The 19,991-nt window shown below is 46.3% G+C and overlaps 3 protein-coding genes and 1 long non-coding RNA gene across 25 annotated transcripts in view; 2 read left to right on the top strand and 2 right to left on the bottom strand.

Moving 5' to 3' along the window:
• Window positions 1-1,350, top strand: part of Siral1 (SIR2 antiphage like 1) — a 50,570-nt gene extending 49,220 nt beyond the window's left edge. For all 5 annotated transcript variants that reach the window (XM_087561859.1, XM_087561857.1, XM_087561858.1 and 2 more), the window contains 2 exons: window positions 612-668; window positions 850-1,350. In XM_087561859.1, the coding sequence (XP_087417985.1) occupies window positions 612-668; window positions 850-863 (71 nt within the window). In that variant the 3' untranslated portion in view covers window positions 864-1,350. The remainder of the gene's footprint in view (window positions 1-611; window positions 669-849) is intronic.
• A 229-nt stretch (window positions 1,351-1,579) lies between these two features.
• Window positions 1,580-7,724, bottom strand: Srpra (SRP receptor subunit alpha). Its single transcript, NM_001034150.2, is given in 14 exon segments — window positions 1,580-2,624; window positions 2,859-2,957; window positions 3,039-3,202; window positions 3,666-3,879; window positions 3,961-4,133; window positions 4,398-4,484; window positions 4,622-4,740; window positions 4,842-4,930; window positions 5,137-5,290; window positions 5,386-5,542; window positions 5,887-6,047; window positions 6,383-6,546; window positions 6,819-6,902; window positions 7,488-7,724. Coding segments are annotated over 14 exon segments (1,911 nt in total). The 5' UTR covers window positions 7,605-7,724; the 3' UTR covers window positions 1,580-2,495.
• Window positions 7,725-7,942: 218 nt separating this feature from the next.
• Foxred1 (FAD-dependent oxidoreductase domain containing 1) lies at window positions 7,943-17,103 on the top strand. Of its 15 annotated transcripts, none has more exons than XR_015626612.1 (11): window positions 7,943-7,991; window positions 8,843-9,063; window positions 9,865-9,978; window positions 10,240-10,358; window positions 11,354-11,448; window positions 11,745-11,846; window positions 13,260-13,336; window positions 13,532-13,692; window positions 13,863-13,964; window positions 14,149-14,253; window positions 14,472-17,103. XR_015626612.1 is itself a non-coding variant. In XM_087561854.1 (11 exons), the coding sequence occupies exons 5-11, from the start codon at window positions 11,379-11,381 to the stop codon at window positions 14,724-14,726; spliced, it is 900 nt and encodes a 299-aa protein (XP_087417980.1). In that variant the 5' UTR covers window positions 7,943-7,991; window positions 8,843-9,063; window positions 9,887-9,978; window positions 10,240-10,358; window positions 11,358-11,378; the 3' UTR covers window positions 14,727-17,103.
• LOC148004023 (uncharacterized) lies at window positions 12,514-19,981 on the bottom strand. Of its 4 annotated transcripts, XR_015627591.1 has the most exons (5): window positions 19,816-19,981; window positions 17,506-17,690; window positions 17,185-17,334; window positions 13,516-13,712; window positions 12,514-13,028 (listed from the first exon to the last, which is right to left on the bottom strand). It is a non-coding gene; the product is annotated as an uncharacterized LOC148004023 (long non-coding RNA). The 4 variants fall into 4 exon arrangements; XR_015627590.1 differs by lacking the exon at window positions 17,506-17,690; XR_015627588.1 differs by lacking the exon at window positions 19,816-19,981 and having other exon boundaries at window positions 17,506-19,491.
• Window positions 19,982-19,991: the final 10 nt, after the last annotated feature.

Below are 19,991 nucleotides of genomic sequence, written 5' to 3'. Positions count from 1 at the left end.
CTGACTGCTCCAGAGGACCTGCGTTCAAATCCCAGGATTCATATGGTGGGTGGTTCATAACTGCCTGTTAATTCCAGTTCCAGAAATTCTGACATCTTCTGGCCTCCCTCAGGCACGAGCCATGTACATGGTGCAAAAACATATATGCAAGCAAAATATTCATTTACATAAAAAATTACTCTAAAAAGTTGAAATAAGAGGTTTGGGGTTTTTTGTTTGTTTGAACAAGCAGTCTTGCTAGACGTCTAACTACCAGGAAGGCTAGAGCTTTAGAGGATTTGAACTGTAGCCTAACGTGGCAAGGTCAACCAACTTTAGTGCAATAAGGAACCTGTTCTGTTTGTTTCACTAGCCAATCTGAAGGTTACTCTTAACCTCATCTTCTATCAGATCCCCTTAGTTTTCATTTCTGCCACCAATAGGTTTAGCTTTCCCAGGGCTGCCAAGATAACTATGGGTAAAGTCATTTGGTGCCAAGTTTGACAACCTGAATTCTATTCCTGCAATCCATAGTGGAGAAAACAAATGCCCCGAAGTTGTCCTGACTTTATCACGTGTACTGATGTGTTTTGATCTTCATCTAATGCCTATACCAATATTGTTTTTAACAGGGATGGCAAGAGAAGGCCAGCTAAATGGTTCATCTGCAGCACATGGTGAAATAAGAGGTACATTTCCTCACAGAAAGTTTTCCTAAAACTTTTAGATTATAGGGAATCCTAATTTGCCTCTCCTACTTTTAGATTCTCTGAATCAACTCTTTCTGAAAAGTTAGGACTAAGTGACACCTGCAGCTTCAGATGTGTAGACTTGCTTTGTGGAACTTCATTGTCTTTTGTTTCCCCATAGGCTGTAGTACTTGAGCAAGCCGAAGTCGCCATTAGACCATGCTGTGGGGCCTTCCTGTGGATGTGTTAACAAGCAAACGTGCGAGAACTCAGCACAGCTCCTAGGAAGTACCAATACCCAGTGAAGCTCGGGGTAGAATAGGGGTGGCAGTGTTGCACCTTCCCTCCATGCTGGCTGTTTCTCCATACTCTGCTGCCTGGTCCAGTTTAATACCCAAATGACATCAGGACCCAATGCAGCTCCTACCTACCCCAAGGCTGGACAGGCTTATCTACACAGCAGACCAATGTGATGACTCCTGGCTATGGCTCCAGCTCTGCAGGACTGGAAGAGCAAGAAGTCATGGAGTCAGTGGGCTCTTGTTGCAGTTTTGTACTCCACTTGGTTTTTCAATTGAGCTTATGGCTTTTTTAAAACATGACTCGAAGCTCTAGTTTTCTAGATCTTTTACAGTGTACAGTATTTTACATAACTGAGCTGTATTAAAAGCTTGTTCGTTTACTTGCCAGGGCTCTGGCTCTACTTTGAAGAGGCATTGTTAAACTTGAAACTTGCATTCTTCTATTTTCATCATAGGTAGGGTGATCTTTCTCAGGACAAGCATGTACCCTGTTCCTTAGAGCACTATCAGTTCCTATCATGCCCTTGCCAAAAAGAAGCCCAAGAACTATAGCTAGTATGAGTTAGCATTTTAATTTTAAATCCTATATAAAATAATATAAACCTAAGAGGCAATTTCTTTATGAAATTTATTTTCTTATATAAATTATGTATTTCTCTGGGCAGACAGCCTTCACCTTATTGCACTAGTAGCACATCTGTAATACCAAACTACAGGACAAGTCTTAACAAGAGGTTTGTGTTCTTGAACGTAGCACTTGTCTACCAGGCACTGTAGAAGAGAATGAGGAAAAGCCAGGACCTGCTCAGGAGCTTAAGGGTTGGGTTGGGTGGGATATGGACAGTAACACTTCTAACAACTGGTTTTCTCCCAGGAAGGCAAACATGCAAAGCTTCCATCTGGATTTTGGGAGCAGGGACAGGTTGGAAGGCAACTCTGCTCCCTTTGTTTCTGAGAGAAGTGGGCACTTACCTCGCATTTGTAACAAGGCCTAACTGATGCTTTGGGGCAACAATCAGGTGTGGAGTTTTCATCACCAGATTTATAATTAGCAGCAATTAAGAATGGGCCACCATCACTGCCACAGTGAGGTGACCCATCCTGGCACCAGGGACCCAGAAGCTGTATTCTAGATAGGTGCCACTAAGATCCAGAGCTGGGACCTCAAACTGCTCCTTATCTCACCATGGCTCTGCAACACTAGTTAGCAACACTCCAGGTACAGGGTTCCTCAACCACTGGTCAAAGCTATGATATGGATGGAGTCTGTAGGCAGAGTGAAGGGGATGCCTGAGTAGGAAGAGGGAAGGTCACTGGGCAGTGATTGTAACATGATTAGACCCTCCTTGCAGGAGGTAGGGGTGAACAAAGGGTTGGGTTAGAAGGAGCTGCAAGTCTCCAAAGCTCCCCTCACTCTGCCTTTGTACTACACTGAAGACAAGTTGCTCACATACTCTAAAGCACATTCTTGATACAGGAATAGGGACTTGGGCAAGCGGCGATTTGGTATTAGGCAAGAGCCACATTAAGCCTTCATGAGGGCAGCCACCACAGCCTTGGCATTGAGACTGCGTAGGTCACAGTAGGTCTGGCCAGTACCCACAAAGACGATGGGTTTGCTTGTGATGTATGTCATAGAAATAGCAGCTCCCACCTGAAGAAGATAAAAAGGATGGCCAGTTAACTCAAGCCGATTTCACTCACTCATTTTTTTTTTTTTTTTTTTTTTTTGGTTCTTTTTTTTTTTCGGAGCTGGGGACCGAACCCAGGGCCTTGTGCTTCCTAGGCAAGCGCTCTGCCACTGAGCCAAATCCCCAACCCCCACTCATTTCTTTTAAAGACAGCCATTCCTCATTCTCAGTTTCATTATCCAATCATCCACTTTTACCTTGTCATCAATGGTGTCAAATTTGGTTAGAACAATGCCATCAATGAGCCGAGGTGTCTGAGCCATAGAATGGTCAGCTAAGGCTCTGTTGAATTTGACCTAAAAAGGGAAAGGGTGACATAAGAACCGATCTAATTTGCCAAAGTTTAAGTTGTAAGGGAACTGGGCCCAAACCCTCACCAGTTGATCCACAGCTTCATTGCCTACTAAGGCCTCCCCCACAAACAGCACCAAGTCAGGTGTATTGACAGTAATGAGTTTGGCCAGGGCAGTCATCAGAGGAGCATTGTCTTGCATGCGGCCAGCAGTGTCCACCAGCACCACGTCAAAGCCTTGGTTACGTGCTAGAGAGAGAAACATGGTCAACTGCAAGCACTACCAATTTCTGGAAGACTTCCTACTCTAGCTAAGTGAAAAGTCACCCAATTGTCATTCATGCTCACTGCCAGCTTCCTAAGATATCCAAGTCTGGCTTATTTGAAAAGCCTACCCTGTTTACCTAACTAGACTTACTTAGGTAATGCTACCCTGTTTACCTAACTAGACTTACTTAGGTAATGCAAGGAAAACCCTGTCCTATTCTTGGCTACTACCAAAACCATTCAGGGAAAGGACACAAGTAGAAAAAGACCACATTCAGGTCTATAGTTAGGATACACTAGCTTTTCCTTTAACTACTCACATTACCACCCAAAACTTCCCATGCAAGTAATTTACCAGGACTTCTCTAGTAACCATATGGTAAACTTAAGTCTGTGCAAATTCCCAGGGATAAGGACACCACAAGCCCCTTGGTCCCCACACTACCAAAGGCAATGGCTTCCATGGCAATGCCAGCAGCGTCCTTGCCATAGCCTTTTTCAAACAACTGCACCATCGTTCGGCCACCATGCTTCTCCGGGGGATGAAGGGCAGTCAGGCGCCGGGTGTGTGTGCGGAGCTGCTCAACAGCCCCAGCACGAAATGTATCGCAGGCAGCAATGAGGACGCTAAAGCCATTCTCTAAAAGCCAGAAGGAGATCTGCGAAAAAGTTAAAGAAAATTGTCACATAGAACCACGATCTGAAAGCACAGGTGGAAAAGCATGTGGAGCTGAGCTCACCTTGGCAAGATTAGTAGACTTCCCCACTCCATTAACACCACAGAAGGTAACTACGTAAGGGCGCTGGCGACGTTGGGCATCCATGATATCCCGGAGCATGTCTACTCGACGCTGTGGCTGCAGGATCTGCACCAGAGACTCTTGTAGAGCTTGCTTCACTGTTGAAGTCACAGCTTAAAAGGGAGATAGAGGGATCAGTAATAAAACCAAATATACTTGATACCCAACATCTTTCTGATCTAATGGAATTAAGACCATACTAGGTTTTTCTCAGAATTCAGATCACACTGTTAATTACATTATTATCTCAATTAATTGTCCTATTATGTCCTAGAGGTTTAGAAATTAAAGGTGTATTCAAAAGGAACACACCCAAGCTGTCTGACTGAATTACCTCTGAAATGCATGTGCACTTTGTGACTTGTGGAGATACTTACTGCTAAATGTCCCCATCACTTTGCCTTCTAACTTGTTGGCAACAGATTCACAGAGCTGGACAGCAATGTCAGCAGCCACATTCTTAGCTGAGAAGAGAGAGACAGCTGTGAGTTCTGTGCTAACAATGATCAGGTCTCAAGAACAGAGCAGCTTAAAAAATGGTTCTGTTCCTAATGAACTATGCCATGTAAATCTGTAAGTCAGCTCAGTCCTCCAGACTCACCAATGAGATGATCACGCATCTTGTCTAGCACAGATTCCATGTCTTCTCGACTCAAGCTCTTGGAACCCACCAGACCCTTCAGCATCCCAAACATGCCACCCAGAGTTCCCTTGGTAGCACTACAATTATAGAAGGTCACAAAAACGCGTAAGGCTAGCAGGCAGGAGGCATGAATCATCAATTCTGCATCCACACCACCTCCCACCTGAAACCCTTCTACCTAGGTTTGGTGTTTTGAGTAGCCCCTTCATCATCTGAACTGCTGCAATCCAGATCTTGAAGCTGTCCCCCAGGCCCAGTTCCTCGAATCTGGAAAACAGACAGACAAAGTGATCAGGAAAACCAATGGCTGAGGGAAATAGCCCAGGATATACTCTTGTCAACATTAATATTTGAGCCTTGGAGAAACTCCAAATATAGTTCCAAATATAGTTTCCCAAATCCAGATATATCCTCTGTTTCCTTCCCAATTTCTGGCTAATGGTGACCTTCACTCTGACCTTTATACATCTTACCAAGTTGATATCTTCAGAAAGGGCTGCCTCTGGAGTTCCATTGGTGGTGGGAGTACTGTAATCCAAGACTTCCTTGTTAGCACAGCCACCTAGTTCCCACACCCGGGGTGCTTTTTTGCCTTTCTCCTTTGGAATATCTGACTTTGTAGATTTACTGCAAAGGATTACATAAGAAAAAGTTACAGTAGTAAAGTAGCAAAGAACATGAGAAAAGAATTCCACCATCAGAGATTGGTTAATGCTGCTCACCTGGATTTGTCCAGGCCCTTCCCATGCTTCTGAATGAACTCCTCTCTCTTCCTACGTATCAGCTCCTCTTTGGAAAGTTCCCCATTCTCAGGTCCCACTGGGAGACCTGACTTTTCTGCAGGGGCTGTTTTGCTGGTAGCCAAAGGGCCATCAGAACCTGTTAAGAGAAACCTCACTGAAGGAGAAACACACAAATCCCAAGCACCTATATAATACCTACAGTTCTTCCAAATCCTTGCAACCACCAATAACCTTCCTGTTATATGGCATTGCCTACTGGGAAGAGTCATACACTTGAATTGGCTCTAACCTCTAGCTGCTAAGCCTACCCCTTTCCCCAGCTAACTTGAACAAACTTGTACCAAACACCTTGGAGATTACAATGCCAGAAGGGGATGATGGGGGGTGAGCATTAAGTTAAGGGAGGCCAGCAATGACCAAAGGACTACTACAGACCTTTATAGCACTATACCCTAGCATGTTCAGAAAACTCAAACACACCTTCCTTTTTGGACCCCTTTTTTTTGTTGTTTTTTGCTTTTTCCTTGGTCTTTTCCCCCCGTGTTTCAATCATGGATCTCACAGGTTTCTTAGCTTTTTCAGAATCTTCAAATTTCTTCATGGTAGTGGGAGCACGGATCTTACTGCTCTCCTCTGCTTCACTGAAGAGAAAAGAGACTGTTGGTCCTTCTATCCATGTAAGAGGAAGGACTCTTGACTTCAGAAAAAGGTCCCACATATCAAAAGGACAATCAGAAACAAGTTACAAAAATGTGACTGGTTTGAACCCATGTTAATATTGATAAGCCACCTACAGGCAGGGCACTCTTTTTTTTTTTCCCTTTTTTCTTTTTCTTTTTTTCAGAGCTGGGGACCGAACCCAGGGCCTTGTGCTTGCTAGGCAAGCGCTCTACCACTGAGCTGAATCCCCAACCCCCAGGCAGGGCACTCTCAGATCATGAAAAATTTCCCTTTATGAAGAGGGAAAGCCTCTCACCGAAGGAGCCGCAGGAAGTCATTTTGGAAATCAAAAGTGCCATTCAATAAACTTAAAGCACTCTGTTGTTGGATCTCTGTGCGGTACTTATCCCGGAACAGCCGGTGCACATCATCTATCAATTTGTCTACATAGGTCAGTGTGAGGATCTTCTGAAAGCCAACCTGTTTATGGAAGGACACAGGGCCAAAAGATCTCCTTACAAGCCAGCCCAGCATGGAAGGAAGCCAACTCAACCCAGGCCTCCTGAGATAGGTTTCCTGTCCTGAGAGGCAGCCAAGCTTTCTACCTTACCCAGAAGTTGCTTTCTTTCTCCCCTCCACATTCCTAATATTTCTATTACTTTATCACACACACAATACCCATAATTAACTGGATTCATCAATGGACATTCTGTTGAGAACATAACTTGTCTTTCTAACATAACCCCACTTACCACAAACACCAGTTCAAACTGGTTGTCCAGTTTATACTTGAGTGTGAGAGCCTCATGAGTGAAAGAGTTGTTACCTCCCCGTTCCTGGAAAAAGAGTGTTACAGCATTCAGGCTATCCACAGCAAAACCAGACTTTGAACTATGTTTGGGAAATAACCAGATATTATCCCGGGCTCAACAAGGGAATACTGAGACATTTCTCTAGCATCCAGCCAGAAAAGGAGACAGACAGACAGACACCAAGTAGGGACAAGGGATAAAGCTGGGAGAGGAGACACGACACGTGGGAGTCAGAAAGTAAACAATCTATATATAAACAATCAGATCTTCTAACAGCTGTGAACCATTTAGTTCACCTGAAAGCTGTTCTCACATCCACAGTCTCACCCAACCTCAAAACAATAGAAAACCAAGCTGCCCGGATGAGTGGAGAGAGAGCTCAAGTCCATTAGGACGCCAGAACAGGGCTAGAGCCCCGGAAACGGAAGGTGTGGGGGGCGTCGCAAAGTTTAGGGATACAGTGATCAGGAAAGGAAGCGATCCTGGGTGGTCGGTAAGCGACCAGTTTGAGGGGGTCAGGACAGAAGACGCGGAATGATTACTGGAAGGGGGACCACGGTCTGGGTCTGAGGGACCAGAGCCCGGAGTTCTGCCCCGCGGGAGTGGTACCTGCAGCAGTACAGAACGAATCAACGCGTTCACGGGCCCGGTGCACGAGTCGCTCACGCCCTGGAAACACCAGAGCACAAGCCCGCCCTTCGAGAAGATGGTGAAGAAGTCAAGCATGATGGAAGCGGGAGAAGACTTGGGGCCGAGACCGGCGCCGGGAACTCGGGCCGCGTCCGCCGCCGCTTCCTGCTGCGCCAAGCGCGGGACACGTCACACCAGCAGCCCCCGGAAACCGGTTCAGCCGCACTTCCGCTACGGGCCGCAGGGGTCCCGCCCCTTCCCCCGCTAGGGCGCGCGGGATGACGTAGGCGCAAGACTAACTAATAGCAAACATGGGCGAGACTCCCAAGGCGCTAGCTCCCTATAGCGTGAAGGGGTGGAGCCTAAAGAGCACTGCCGGCTAATCGGCGCATTCGCGTCTATTCCCTGTGGCGCGGACCGATGACTAGAAAGACACAGTCGGCCTGAGCGGCAGGCACCTCAAGCTGGAAGAAGCCGGGCTCTGTAAGGCCATGTTTCGCAAAGTGCTGCGTCTTGGCCTGTGCCCGGGCCTCCCTACCCGGGGGCTACGCACACGCAAAGGAGGCTTTACTCTGGGTAAAGCTGAGGGCAGCAGAGAAAATATTTTAGCGGTTCTGGGGAGCCCAAAACCTCCATATACGTGACCTTCAAGGTTCGACCCCCTGCCTCGTGCTGGCAGGGCATCGAGTTAGCTGGGAAGAGGGGTGGGCTTGCCTGCTAGAGGTTAAAGAGCCAGTCCAAGTGTATGGTTCTCAAGGAGGCTCTTCCCAGTGGACAATAAATGGAAAGTTGCTGGTGGTAATGGATAAGGATAAAGATCATACAGAAGTGCCCGGCTTTAGAAGGGGGACTCGTGTTCTCTGGGCCTGGTATACCTGAGTGGAGATAAATGTGCAGTTGAATATCTGAGAATGGGGCTCAGGAGGGAGAGAAGGTCTGTAAAACTAAGTAATGTGGGGTTGGGGATTTAGCTCAGTGGTAAAGCCCTTGCCTAGCAAGTGCAAGGCCCTGGGTTCGGTCCCCAGCTCTGAAAAAAAAAAAAAAAGAAAAAAAAAAAAAAACTAAGTAATGTGAGTCACCCTAGCTTGACGGGGAAATAGAAAGTGTAATTTTAGGAAGTTGTTAGAGGAGATGCATGACAGGTGGGACAAAGACCAAACAGCAAAGTTGGAATAATACCCCTGCGAATGAGTTGATCTTATGAGAAAGAATGACGTTGGAAATGTGCCAACCCAAACGTCTATTTCAGCCCACCTTTCCCTGTGCCCATCCTCCAACCCCCAAAGCACGTAGAGAAGAGCCTAAGTCCATCTAACTGTAACTATGTCCTGCAGACTGGGATACAAAGGTGTCTGACTTTAAGAAGAAGATTGAGTCTATCCTGCCGGGAAAGCAATGTGAAATGGTGTATGACACCAGCCACCTGCCCCCAGAACAGTCGGATGTGGTCATCATCGGCGGTGGGATTCTTGGTCTGTCTGTGGCCTTTTGGCTGAAGAAGCTGGAGAGTAGACGAGGTGCCATGCAGGTGCTGGTTGTGGAACAGGACCACACGGTGAGGTCAGGGAGTAAGATAGTTATCTTACTGAGGGCACAGCCTGTTAGAAGTCCGAAGGGCAGGGACTGTGCTTTCCTTCGACTTTGGAGCTTAAGAAATAGTTCCAGGTTCTTCCTCCCTCAAAAAAGAACCTTGGCAGTAATATTGTTTTGTTGGGGGAGGGGACGAGGATTTGTTTAATCTCTTTGGCGACAGGGTCTTAATATACAGCTGAAGCTGGCCCTGAACTCAACATCTTCCGTTCTCAGCCTCCCAAGTGCTGGGATTACCCATGTGCTCCAGAACATTTGCCTAGACTTTTGCTTATGGAAGCAGATTCCATGGCGATTGTACTTCCATCCCTGAAGGTCTGTCCAAGACAGCTTGTAATCTGGCTAATTATCCATGCAAACAGCTGCCTCTGCCTTCGATTAGGCCCCACTATTTATGAAGTCTTGGTTGTTCTTGTTTGCTGTTGGCCGTTAGCTGCAAATCTCATGTTTGTCTTCAGTATATCCTTCCTTCCTTTCTTGTAAATTAGTTGTGGGAGATTAACTTCGAACACTTGGGCTTCCTGGCCATTACTATCGTGTCCCAGTATGCCCAGCCCTATGATGACCTCTGCTCAGTTCATCTGCCATTGATGATTTAAAACACTGTATATCTTAGCTGTGGATTGACTTCCATACAGGTTTACCCATACTTGCTCCTTGAAAAATGATTCCCCCGTTACATTCAGATGTATAACTGACAGCTTCCATTGCAGGATTCCATTACATATGACATCGTGACAGTCTACCTCAGTTTTTCTTTTCACAGTATTCACGGGCTTCCTCCACAGGGCCTTCTGTGGGCGGGATTTGGCAGCAGTTTTCTGTTCCCGAGAATGTCCAACTCTCACTCTTTTCAATCAACTTTCTACGGAACATAAATGTATGTACAGTAAGATTTGAAGACTGGGGTGGGAGCCCCTTCTTTAGCCTAAAGATCAGGAGTCTAGCTGGCCAGGGGAACCAAGGAGAAGTAGTGTGTTTGAGGCAACAAGGCATTGGGATCTTGACTGCCTTCCAATATCAGTGCCTAGAGAAGGGTTTGTCCTGATCTGGGCAACTGCGCCTGGAGCTGTAGTGAGACCAGGGAGGCTCCCTTTTATGTCAGCCTCTTTGGAGAGCAACTTTTTTGCTTTGCACACAGGAGTACCTAGCTGTGGTGGACGCCCCTCCTGTGGAACTTCGGTTCAACCCCTCAGGCTGTCTCTTGCTAGCTTCAGAAAAGGATGCTGCCACCTTGGAAAGCAATGTGAGAATGCAAAGGTGGGTGCCCAGCAGTGCCCTGAGCTGCTTCTTGACTTCACATACTTGGTGAACTCCTATAGCAAGCTAGGAATGGGGAAGCCGAAGGTAATTTCAACCTCCTCGTCAGTAGCTCTTATTATCAGGAAAATGGCCCTATTCAAACTTTCAAGGCCTCTTGAGGAGGGCTACAACCCAGATCATAGCACCCATGTAAGAGACTTCCTAGACTCAACACACCAGAATCTCTAGGGAGTGGCCAGGGGACTGGCCTTCTAACAAGAATCCTTAGTTAGAGATCAACTAAGTACATAAAGGGCCAGACAATAAATATTTTAGGTTTTGCTTATCATTTTGTCTCTGTTTCAACTTTTCTGCTCTGCCATTATTGTACAAAAGTAGCCACAGACAAAAAATAGGAATAATTGAATGTGGCCTGTAAGTAAAAGTGGGCAGCAGGTTGGCCTTAGCATGTTGAGCTTCTCGTCAGTTAAGGGTTGGGCATCTTTGGGATGTGGTATGCACAGGCTCTCTTCTGATATGCTGTGAATCTCACTAGTGAAGCTAGATAAATGTTTGCAGATGCTAACTCATTTCATTAATTTAATCAGAACATCCCATTTTACATGTGGGGAAACTGGGGCAAGATCTAGCGAAGCTGGCATTGTGCCTCAGATAAAATAGACACTGGCTCGTAGGAGTGTTTCCAGGCACCCTCATTCCCTGGCCAGTGAGTGTTTTAGAGCAGACACTCATTCTGAGGGACAGGGTTGTGCCAGGCAGCAGAGAAGAAAGTGTTTTACAGGAGACAGTGGAATGTGGTTCCTCACCATCTTGTGAAAGGAGATAGAGTAGGCTGGGGCAAGCAGTTGAGAGTACTGAAGAGACAGGAGTGTAGAGAAAGAAAAGAGGAGAGCTTTGAGTGAGCTGGACTTCCTCTCATGGAGTCAGGTCCATGTTTCTCCCCCAGGATTCTCTCCCTAACTCATTAACTGAGATGTACACATTTCTCTTAGGCAGGAAGGAGCCAAGGTCTGTCTGATGTCTCCTGAGCAGATGCAGAACAAGTTTCCCTGGATGAACGCAGAGGGAGTGGCTCTGGCATCTTATGGTGAGGTTCACCTGCACAGCACATGGCTTTCTTTCCCTGAAGATGGGGATTGAAGGGTTCCTTGGGTTGGAAGTCTCAGTGTGCCATCTCCACACTGAAGGAGGACCTCTTTCCTCCTGAGTGACAGGGCCCACCCCAAACCATGCTACTTCTCTGGCCTTCAGCATGACTGGACTCTTGTACAGTTGGTCAAGATGACCTTCCCTGCCTCTAAAGCCCTAAAGAAGTGTGTGGGGTGTATACTGGGAAAAGGAGGGTCCCAGTGCTTTATTGAGTTTTCTTTTTTCTTATGTCAGGGTTGGAGAATGAAGGTTGGTTTGATGCCTGGTCTTTGCTCCAGGGTCTTCGTCGAAAGGTCCAGTCAATGGGAGTCTTTTTCTGTCAGGGAGAGGTGACACGTGAGTCCAAAGTCTTGTTTCCTCTCCTTATGTCTTACATCCAGGACAAGCCCTAGCCCAGGCTCTGACTTTCTGCTTACAGGCTCACCCAGGGTTGAGGTGAAAGGCTATATTCTGCTAAGCAGTTCAGCTTTCTTGCCACTATCCTGCCCTGTTCCTGGGTAGCCAAGTTTATTTTGGTTTCTTGATGTCTCTTGAGTGTCCATGGGAAAGCACTCATTCTTCCCATTTTCTTTCCTTGAAAAAGCAGTGGTGGTTGTGGGACCAGGAATGTGGCTGTTGGCAGAGTGCTTGCCTAACATTCATAAAAACCCTAAGATCCATCCCCCTAGGTTATATCCCCATAAACTGGGCATGGGGCTGCATGCCTGTAATCCCTGAACTCTTGGAGCTACAGGCAGGAAAATAAGTTCAGGAGTTCAGGGTCATCTTCCACTACAAAGGAGGTCTGAGACTAGTCTGTGATACATGAGAGCCTTTCTCAAAAGAAACCAGTGTGACCCTATTTCCCTCAAGGGGAGAGAGAGAGAGAGAGAGAGAGAGAGAGAGAGAGAGAGAGAGAGAGAGAGTGTGTGTGTGTGTGTGTGTGTGTGTGTGTGTGTGTGTGTGTGTGTGTGTGTAAAATCACTGTTGCATTTGCTTTGAAGAGATCGCACAACCAAGGCAACTCAGATAAAAGAAAATTTAATTAGAGGATGCATGGAGCTTTGGAAGATTAGTCCATCATCATCATCAGGGTGGGGAGCATAGTGGCAGGCAAAAACGGTGCAGAGGTAACTGTAAGCTATATCCTGATCCACAGGCAGAAGGCAGAGAGAAAGATAGACACTGGGCCTAGTATGGTTTTAAAACCTCAAAACCCAGGGTCAGGGATTTAGCTCAGTGGTAGAGCGCTTACCTAGCAAGTGCAAGGCCCTGGGTTCAGTCCCCAGCTCCGAAAAAAAGAAAAAGAAGAAGGAAAAAAAATGCATTGAAAAAAACCTCAAAACCTATTCCCAGTGACATACTTCCTAATCTTTCCCCAACAGTTAGTTCATCATTGGGGACTAAGCATGCAAATATGAGCCTACAAGGCCATTCTCATCCAAACCACCATTTTGTGTCTTTGTGTCTGCGTTTATCCAGGGAAACTTGTTCTGCATCTGCTCAGGAGACATCAGACAGACTTTGGCTCCTTCCTGCCTACAAGAAATGTTAATGAGTTAGGGAGAGAATCCTGGGGGAGAAACATGGACCCTGACTCCATGAGAGGAAGTCCAGCTCACTCAAAGCTCTGCCCCAAATGGCCCATCAATACATGTTGATGGGAATTCTAGAGCTAGAACCCAGGGTTCCATGCATGCTAGGTATAATATACTCTACCCCTGAGCTAACCCTTCCAGAAGGGCTTATTTTTAAATTTCTTTCCTGCAGGTTTCATCACTTCATCTAACCAAATGGAGACTCCAACTGGGGAACAGGTAGTCTTGAGAAGGATCAACAATGTCCACGTAAGTCCCAAGTTGCAGTGTGCTGTTTACTAGAGTAGAAGGCAAGAAGGGAGATAATCTACTTAGATACTACCTGCTTCCCAATACTGATAAAGTTAGGCTCAAGGGAAAATAAGCCTGTCAGGATCCATTGCGTACCCTTATCCCACTCACATACAGCCAGACTTCCTTCCTCTTACCTTCTGGTGCCTACAGGTGAAAATGGACAAGAGCCTGGAGTATCAGCCAGTGGAATGTGCTGTAGTGGTCAATGCCGCAGGAGCCTGGTCTGGACAAATTGCAGAGTTGGCTGGTATTGGAAAGGGACTTCCTGGCACCCTCCAGGGCACCAAGCTACCTGTGGAGCCAAGGAAAAGGTAGCTACTTCTTAGGACAGCTAGGGATGGAAAAGAAATGATACAAAAGTTTAGGATGTATTTGTTTGTGTGCGAGTGTGATTTGGGCACAGGGTTGGTGAGGGTTATTCCTGCAATGTCATAACTCTGCTGATCATGACAGGTATGTGCACTTATGGCACTGCCCGCAGGGACCAGGTCTGGAGACACCGTTGGTTGCAGACATCAGTGGAGTGTATTTCCGACGGGAAGGATTGGGCAGCAACTACCTAGGGGGCTGTAGCCCTACTGAGGTAAACTAATTTTCAAGGAGACATAAACAAGCTGTCGTTAAAGAGGCAAGCCATTGGGGAGCAAGGCTTTGCTGTCCTTGATGTTGGAATTGGAATCCACTGAAGGGATTGATGATAGGAATCAGATCTTGGCTTGCCCTTATATCCAAGAAGCGTGGAAACCTTGCCTCTACCTCTTACTTAGGAAGAAGAACCAGACCCAACAAATCTGGAAGTGGACCATGACTTCTTCCAGAACAAAGTGTGGCCCCATTTGGTCCAGAGGGTGCCATCTTTTAAGACTCTGAAGGTAACTAATGGGAAATAATTGTTTCTGTTAGAATTTGGTTATCAAACAGCCCATCTTAGTCCCTTTGACCTGTTGTGTTCCTTCCAACTAACAACTGCTAAGGAACCTATTGGATCTATCCCACCACATGAACCCTTTAGCAGATTATCCTGAGCAAGGGTGTGGGATGAGCATATATGTGGCTTTACCAAGAACCTCAGCATCTTTTGCACCTGCAGGTACAGAGTGCCTGGGCTGGCTATTATGACTACAATACTTTTGACCAGAATGGCGTGGTGGGCCCCCACCCACTAGTTGTCAACATGTACTTTGCTACGGGCTTCAGTGGTCGTGGACTTCAGCATGCACCTGGCATCGGTCGAGCTGTGGCAGAAATGATACTAGAGGGTCACTTTAAGACCATCGATATGAGCCCCTTCCTCTTCACCCGCTTTTACTTAGGAGAGAAGTTACAGGAGCACAATATTCTCTGAATGTGAAACTCTTCTCTGGGCCTTGCCTTGTCTCATGTTGGCTTTGGTCACTGCCCAAGTCTCCCCAGGACTGTGCCAGGAATACATCCCTTTCCTCACCGTCCTTTAAACCAGGCCTCTTCCCAGTGTCTCTGAAATGGAATAAACAAAGGCACAGAGACCAGGCCAATGGAAAGTAACGCAGTGGGACCCTAGGGCTGATTGTAGCCTAGGCTGATTCACTACCCAAACAGTTCAGCAGGCATCCTGGGCATGGTGCCCAGGACTGGCCTCCTTCCTGGTGCTGATACAGAGAAATCTGACCAGAGCCAAGGCACAGAGCATTCCAGGATAGCCTGACCCAAATTTATTGACTTGTCTAATAACTTATTCTTCAATCAACATATGTATATGATTAACCCCTTCTCTCTGGCCTTATATTCTTCCCACTTTTCTTCTCATAGTAGAAGCATTTGAAGTATTGTGCCATTAAAAAGGCAGCTTTAGGGCTGAAGAGATGGTTAAGAACCCTGACTGCTCTTCCAGAGGCCCTGAGTTCAATTCCTAGCAAGCACATGGTGGCTCACAACCATCTGTAATGGGATCTGATGCCCTCATCTAGTCTGTCTGAAGACAGTACAATACTCATGTATTTAAAAAAAAAAAAAAAAAGACAACCTCATCCTCTTGAGAGTATTTCTTAAATTCTCTGTGGGAGACATCTTGTTTGCAAGCTTGTATCCTGTTACCTGAGTTCTACGGCAATGGCAACCATGGTTCTAGCGAATGAAATGGAGTCATTCATCTAGTCAACTTCTATAAAGCTCCAGCTTCTGGCTACTGACATTCAGTCTATAGCAGGATTCAAAGTGGCTTTCTGAGTGGATCATGGAGCTTTGTGGGGAAAAAGTAGCCAGCATCTGAAGAGCCACACTGAGAAGCTTGGATTTCATCTCAGCAGAAACCCAGCAGAAGATTTTTAAAGATGGAAGCAATATGATCAGATCTTCCTTTTAGGCGGCAGATTGCTTGCTTAGCATGTGGATGGCCCCGGGTTTGATACTCAGCACCAACAGCAGAGAGGATCTGGGGGAAGTCACTGGCTTCCTTGTAGAGAATAGAGTCAGAGAGCAAAGCAGGAAAGCAGGCTCTAGATAAAGACTGTTTCAGTCTACTTAGCAGTCATGGTGGGAAACACATGGAATGATGTGACAATGCCAATGTGACATGGAGTCAGTATTTCCCGGCTTTCTGGCTAAACAGCTAAACAAGTACCATGCTTCTTACCAAAATGACAGAGGGAACAGGAAAATGAGTAGTCTGATGTGGGACAAACTGAAAGGAAAGTGCCTGTGGGAGGTGTGATGGGTGATTGGACTAGTTGGGTGGACAGGTGACAGAACAGCATCACCAAAGGAGAGCAAAATGTAGGGACAACTAAAAAGCTGGAGTATCCACTGACATTTAGAGAAAACAGATGAACGCTGAAGGACTGACCCATGAGGCAGGAGAAAATCCAGTGATACGGAATCATGAAGACCAAGAAGTAGGCACCAGAATGAAATGTCCCATGCCAGCTGGGCTCAGCACCTAGCACATCACTGGTGACCAGGGAATGCAATCTAAGGCACATAGTAGAGTAGAAAATCTTGGGAAAATGGCTCCTTCATCAGAAGTCCTTTGGAGTAAATAAAAAGTAAAAGAGGTAGATATCATATAGGGGAGGGGACAGGAGAAGAGATGGGCCAGCTGGGAGTATAAAGCCTGTGTGGTTTGAAGAGCACCAGGAATGAGGCAGTAAGCAAAAGAAAAGTCACCAGAAGATAATGCTGAAATATCATGTCAGGAACAGCGTGGACAGGCTTTAGGTTAAAGAGGAAAAATCAGAGACTTGGATTATAAATTAGCCCTGGATTATAGAGGTGCCCTGTAGCAGAATTTTAACAGAATGTTTGTATCTGCCATGAATCTGGAGTAATGGCACCTAAGCTTTGAAGTAGCTTTTGTCAGTGATTGTTATCTGAGATTTTTATGGGGTTATTCCTTTGAAGGTTTTTTCAGCCTTTGCATATCATAGTCAGGAGATAGGTCTGGCAAACCGGGACATCTCCCATGGTTGAGAATTGCTTAGGTGATTGTAGGATGATGTCATACAGGTGAAGGCAGGTACAAGATAGAATGAGGCCTGTCATTGGACGAGAAGGAAGGATGGGCGGGAGAAAAGTTTTAGAGAGAGGAGACTGGAACCAGAGGAGAGAAGCAGCTAGGAGAAAATGGAGGTGGATGTTAAGATCCCTCTCTGTACACTTACAGGTTGTTATGAATATTCTTAAGGGATGTATATGTCCAGGGCTTTGTATGTTTAGGTGGGCAATTATATCTTATCAATTGGATCAGAGGTTATTGTGTTGTGTGTTCTTTCATGTGGCGGTTTAAGTTCAAGAGAGTGTGTGGTGGCTGGAGACATGTGTATACCTGCCTTGGGAACTGGATGGGGAGAAAGATTGTTGCCAGGCTCAGAGAGACGCCACCAGCAGCGTGATATGAGATAGAACAAAGCAGGTGAGAGACTTTGCTGACTGAGATGAAGGTATCCATCAGATATCTTGGGGCACTGCGGTGCCAAGACCTAGTGTGGGATAGAAGAAAGTATTATTTTAAATTTACAGCAACAGGTAATAGTTCTTTCAAGATAGCTCCTAAATCAGATAAGTTTTGGTATTTGGTATTTGACTTGCTAAAGGTGACATATAAAGAACTTCATTGGGCTGGGGATTTAGCTCAGTGGTAGAGCGCTTACCTAGGAAGCGCAAGGCCCTGGGTTCGGTCCCCAGCTCCAAAAAAAAAAAAAAAAAAAAAAAAAAGAACTTCATTTATATATGAATTCAGTTTGAATTCATCCTGTTGTGGCTCTCTTCGATTGATCAGTCCATGTAAACCAGCGACACTCACAGTGTCCCATAGTGACTTCAACACAGCCTTAGTCTAAGGGTTCAAAGAGATAGATGTTATAATCATTAACTCTTAAGGAACCCTCTACTTCTGCAGGGCTTTAATCTTGTCTCATGGGAAAACCCTTATGATTGCATTTGCCTTGCCCTTTCAACTATGTGAGGGGTCCTCATCTTTGCCCCCAAAGCCAGCAACCCCACGCCTTGTCTTGTACTCTTGAGTGCCCATCAAAGCATTCCTGCTGGACCCTAAAGACCCTTCCTGGCCCCAGGGAGTTTATACTACAATGAGAGGTAGGGCAAAGGGATTTGTGGGTAGGGCAGATGAAGAAAGGCTTTCCTCAAGCAGATAAGATGGCTCAAAATGCCATTTAGCCCTGACAACTTAGTTTCAATCCCCAGAACCCAAGTTAAAATGTATGTTATGGTTGCATATGTGTGCAATCCCAGGGTTCAATATGTCAGGGAAAGTAGAGACAGGAGAATTGTCTGGAACCTCAAGAGCCAGCCAGCCTGGAGATATAGGGTGGTGGAAACAAGAGATACCCTACCTCAACAAAGTAGAAGAAGAGAACCAACTCCCAAAAGCTGCCCTCTGACCTATACACATGCAATGATAATGTTTAAAATCTTCATTTCGTTTGTGTATGTATGCGGGGGAGGGAGGAGGCCAGACGAGGGAGTCCTTCCCTCAAGCTGAAGTTACATGCAACTGTGAGCCACTGGGTATGGGTGCTGGAAATCAACTCAGGTCTTCAGGATGAGCAGCAGATGGCCTTAGCCACTCCAGCCTCAGTCTCTTGTCCAGGTAGAGTGGCCAAGCCTGTAATCCCAGAACTTAAGAGTCAGGAAGATCAAAAAAGTTCAGTCATTTTAATTACAAGTTTGAAGCTAGGCTAGACTATTGAAGACTCCATCTTTACAAAAATAAGAAGAGAGAGAGGAGAGGAGAAGGAGAGGGGAGGGGAGGGGAGGATGTAGAAATGAACCTGGCTGGAAGACTGGCAGTTTTCACAAGCACAGCTGGGCAGAAGCTGAAGGGAGAACAGAAATGTTCTCGCCAAGGAGCCATCCACCAAGTGTGAGCAACTGCTGGGTGTCCAGCTGCTGGGGGGGTGGGGGGGGAGACAGCTCTTTCCCTAAAGCTTTTATCCCTAACAGAGAAGGAATGCTTTATTCCTGAGCCACACTTGGGTGATCATGGCCCAGGAATATAGATTTAGGTTACCCCAAACTGCATGTTCCGGTGTGGGAGTAGCTTCACAAAGTTTTAAATTTTTGCAGAACAAAGTCATAAATCATGCCAAGTTTAAGATACATTGGTGGGTACATCGCAGAGTCAGTTACAGCAAGATGGGGGAAGCTTTGCTGTAGGACTCAGGTGTTATCTGATGATAGCTTTTGGGTTGGGCAGCTAAGGGTCTGCTCAAGGAATGGCTGGCTATTCAGTGGGCTTTAGAGCTGGCTGAGCTAAGGTGAGCCTCTGGACAGACAATATTCCTGTCTCTCCACCTCACTGCAGTTCTAATCAGTAAACCAGTCTTTGCAGACACAGTTGCTTTCCAGGAATTCTTATGAATATTCATCTCACAACACCAGTAACCAGAGAATATAAATTTGATGAGTAAACCTAGAAAGATCACCCATGAACAGCCCCACAGCACCAACTTCCTCCCTCAGAACAAGTTAGAGTTTTGGCTGGATGGAGAGAAAAAGAAACAGAGAGGGCTAATAAGGCTTTACACCAGCCCATTAATACTCCTTCACCTGCAGCATTTCATGTGAGTTGTTTTTAGGTTGGTATTTTAATAAAACTTCGATAGCAGGAAATACTGAGTGCTGTATTATTTCCTTGGAGTTTCACAAAGCTCACAGCAAGCTCTAGGAAGTGGGGACAGAGGACTGTATTTCATCAGGACTTACCAACATTTTGCCTAGCCACCCCTTTTTTGCAGTTATTTTGGCACCCTCCGAAATGCTGTTGAAATGATACTAGGAAATCCCTGCCCTGAGGCATTTTTGGCCAGACTGATTCCGGCCAGTGGGCGGCAACATTAATGGGACCCACCTCCCATAAAGGTATGGACCTCCTAGGGGCTGGCCCATCTTCTTTGCCCACCTTACTTGGGGAAAGGAAGCCTCATTTTCCCCTACCGTACCGAAAGAAAGTAAAGTCTGCGCCTCCCTTTCAGAAGTTTTCTCCTCGTCCCCTTGCCCACACACGGGACAAACCGAGGCTCAGGGTTTCACGGCGGTCTGAGGGGGTTCGGGTGTCCGGGTTGAGCTGCGGGTGGTGGCCAGGCAGCCGGGATTCCCGAGCAACGCGGATGGGTGA

This window comes from Rattus norvegicus, chromosome 8 (assembly GCF_021556685.1).
Source record: "Rattus norvegicus strain SHRSP/BbbUtx chromosome 8, alternate assembly SHRSP_T2T, whole genome shotgun sequence".
Taxonomy (NCBI): domain Eukaryota; kingdom Metazoa; phylum Chordata; class Mammalia; order Rodentia; family Muridae; genus Rattus; species Rattus norvegicus.
Note: the sequence above shows the minus strand (reverse complement) of the source record. Positions and strands in the feature narration are given on the sequence as shown.

Bases quoted from the DNA above. Each gene is read 5' to 3' on its own strand.
- Foxred1 (XM_087561844.1), top strand. From the start codon at position 8,911: ATGGTGTATGACACCAGCCACCTGCCCCCAGAACAGTCGGATGTGGTC. The intron at 9,064-9,864 runs GTGAGGTCAGGG...TTCTTTTCACAG, and splicing joins TTGTGGAACAGGACCACACG to TATTCACGGGCTTCCTCCAC. The intron at 14,254-14,471 runs GTAACTAATGGG...TTGCACCTGCAG, and splicing joins CATCTTTTAAGACTCTGAAG to GTACAGAGTGCCTGGGCTGG.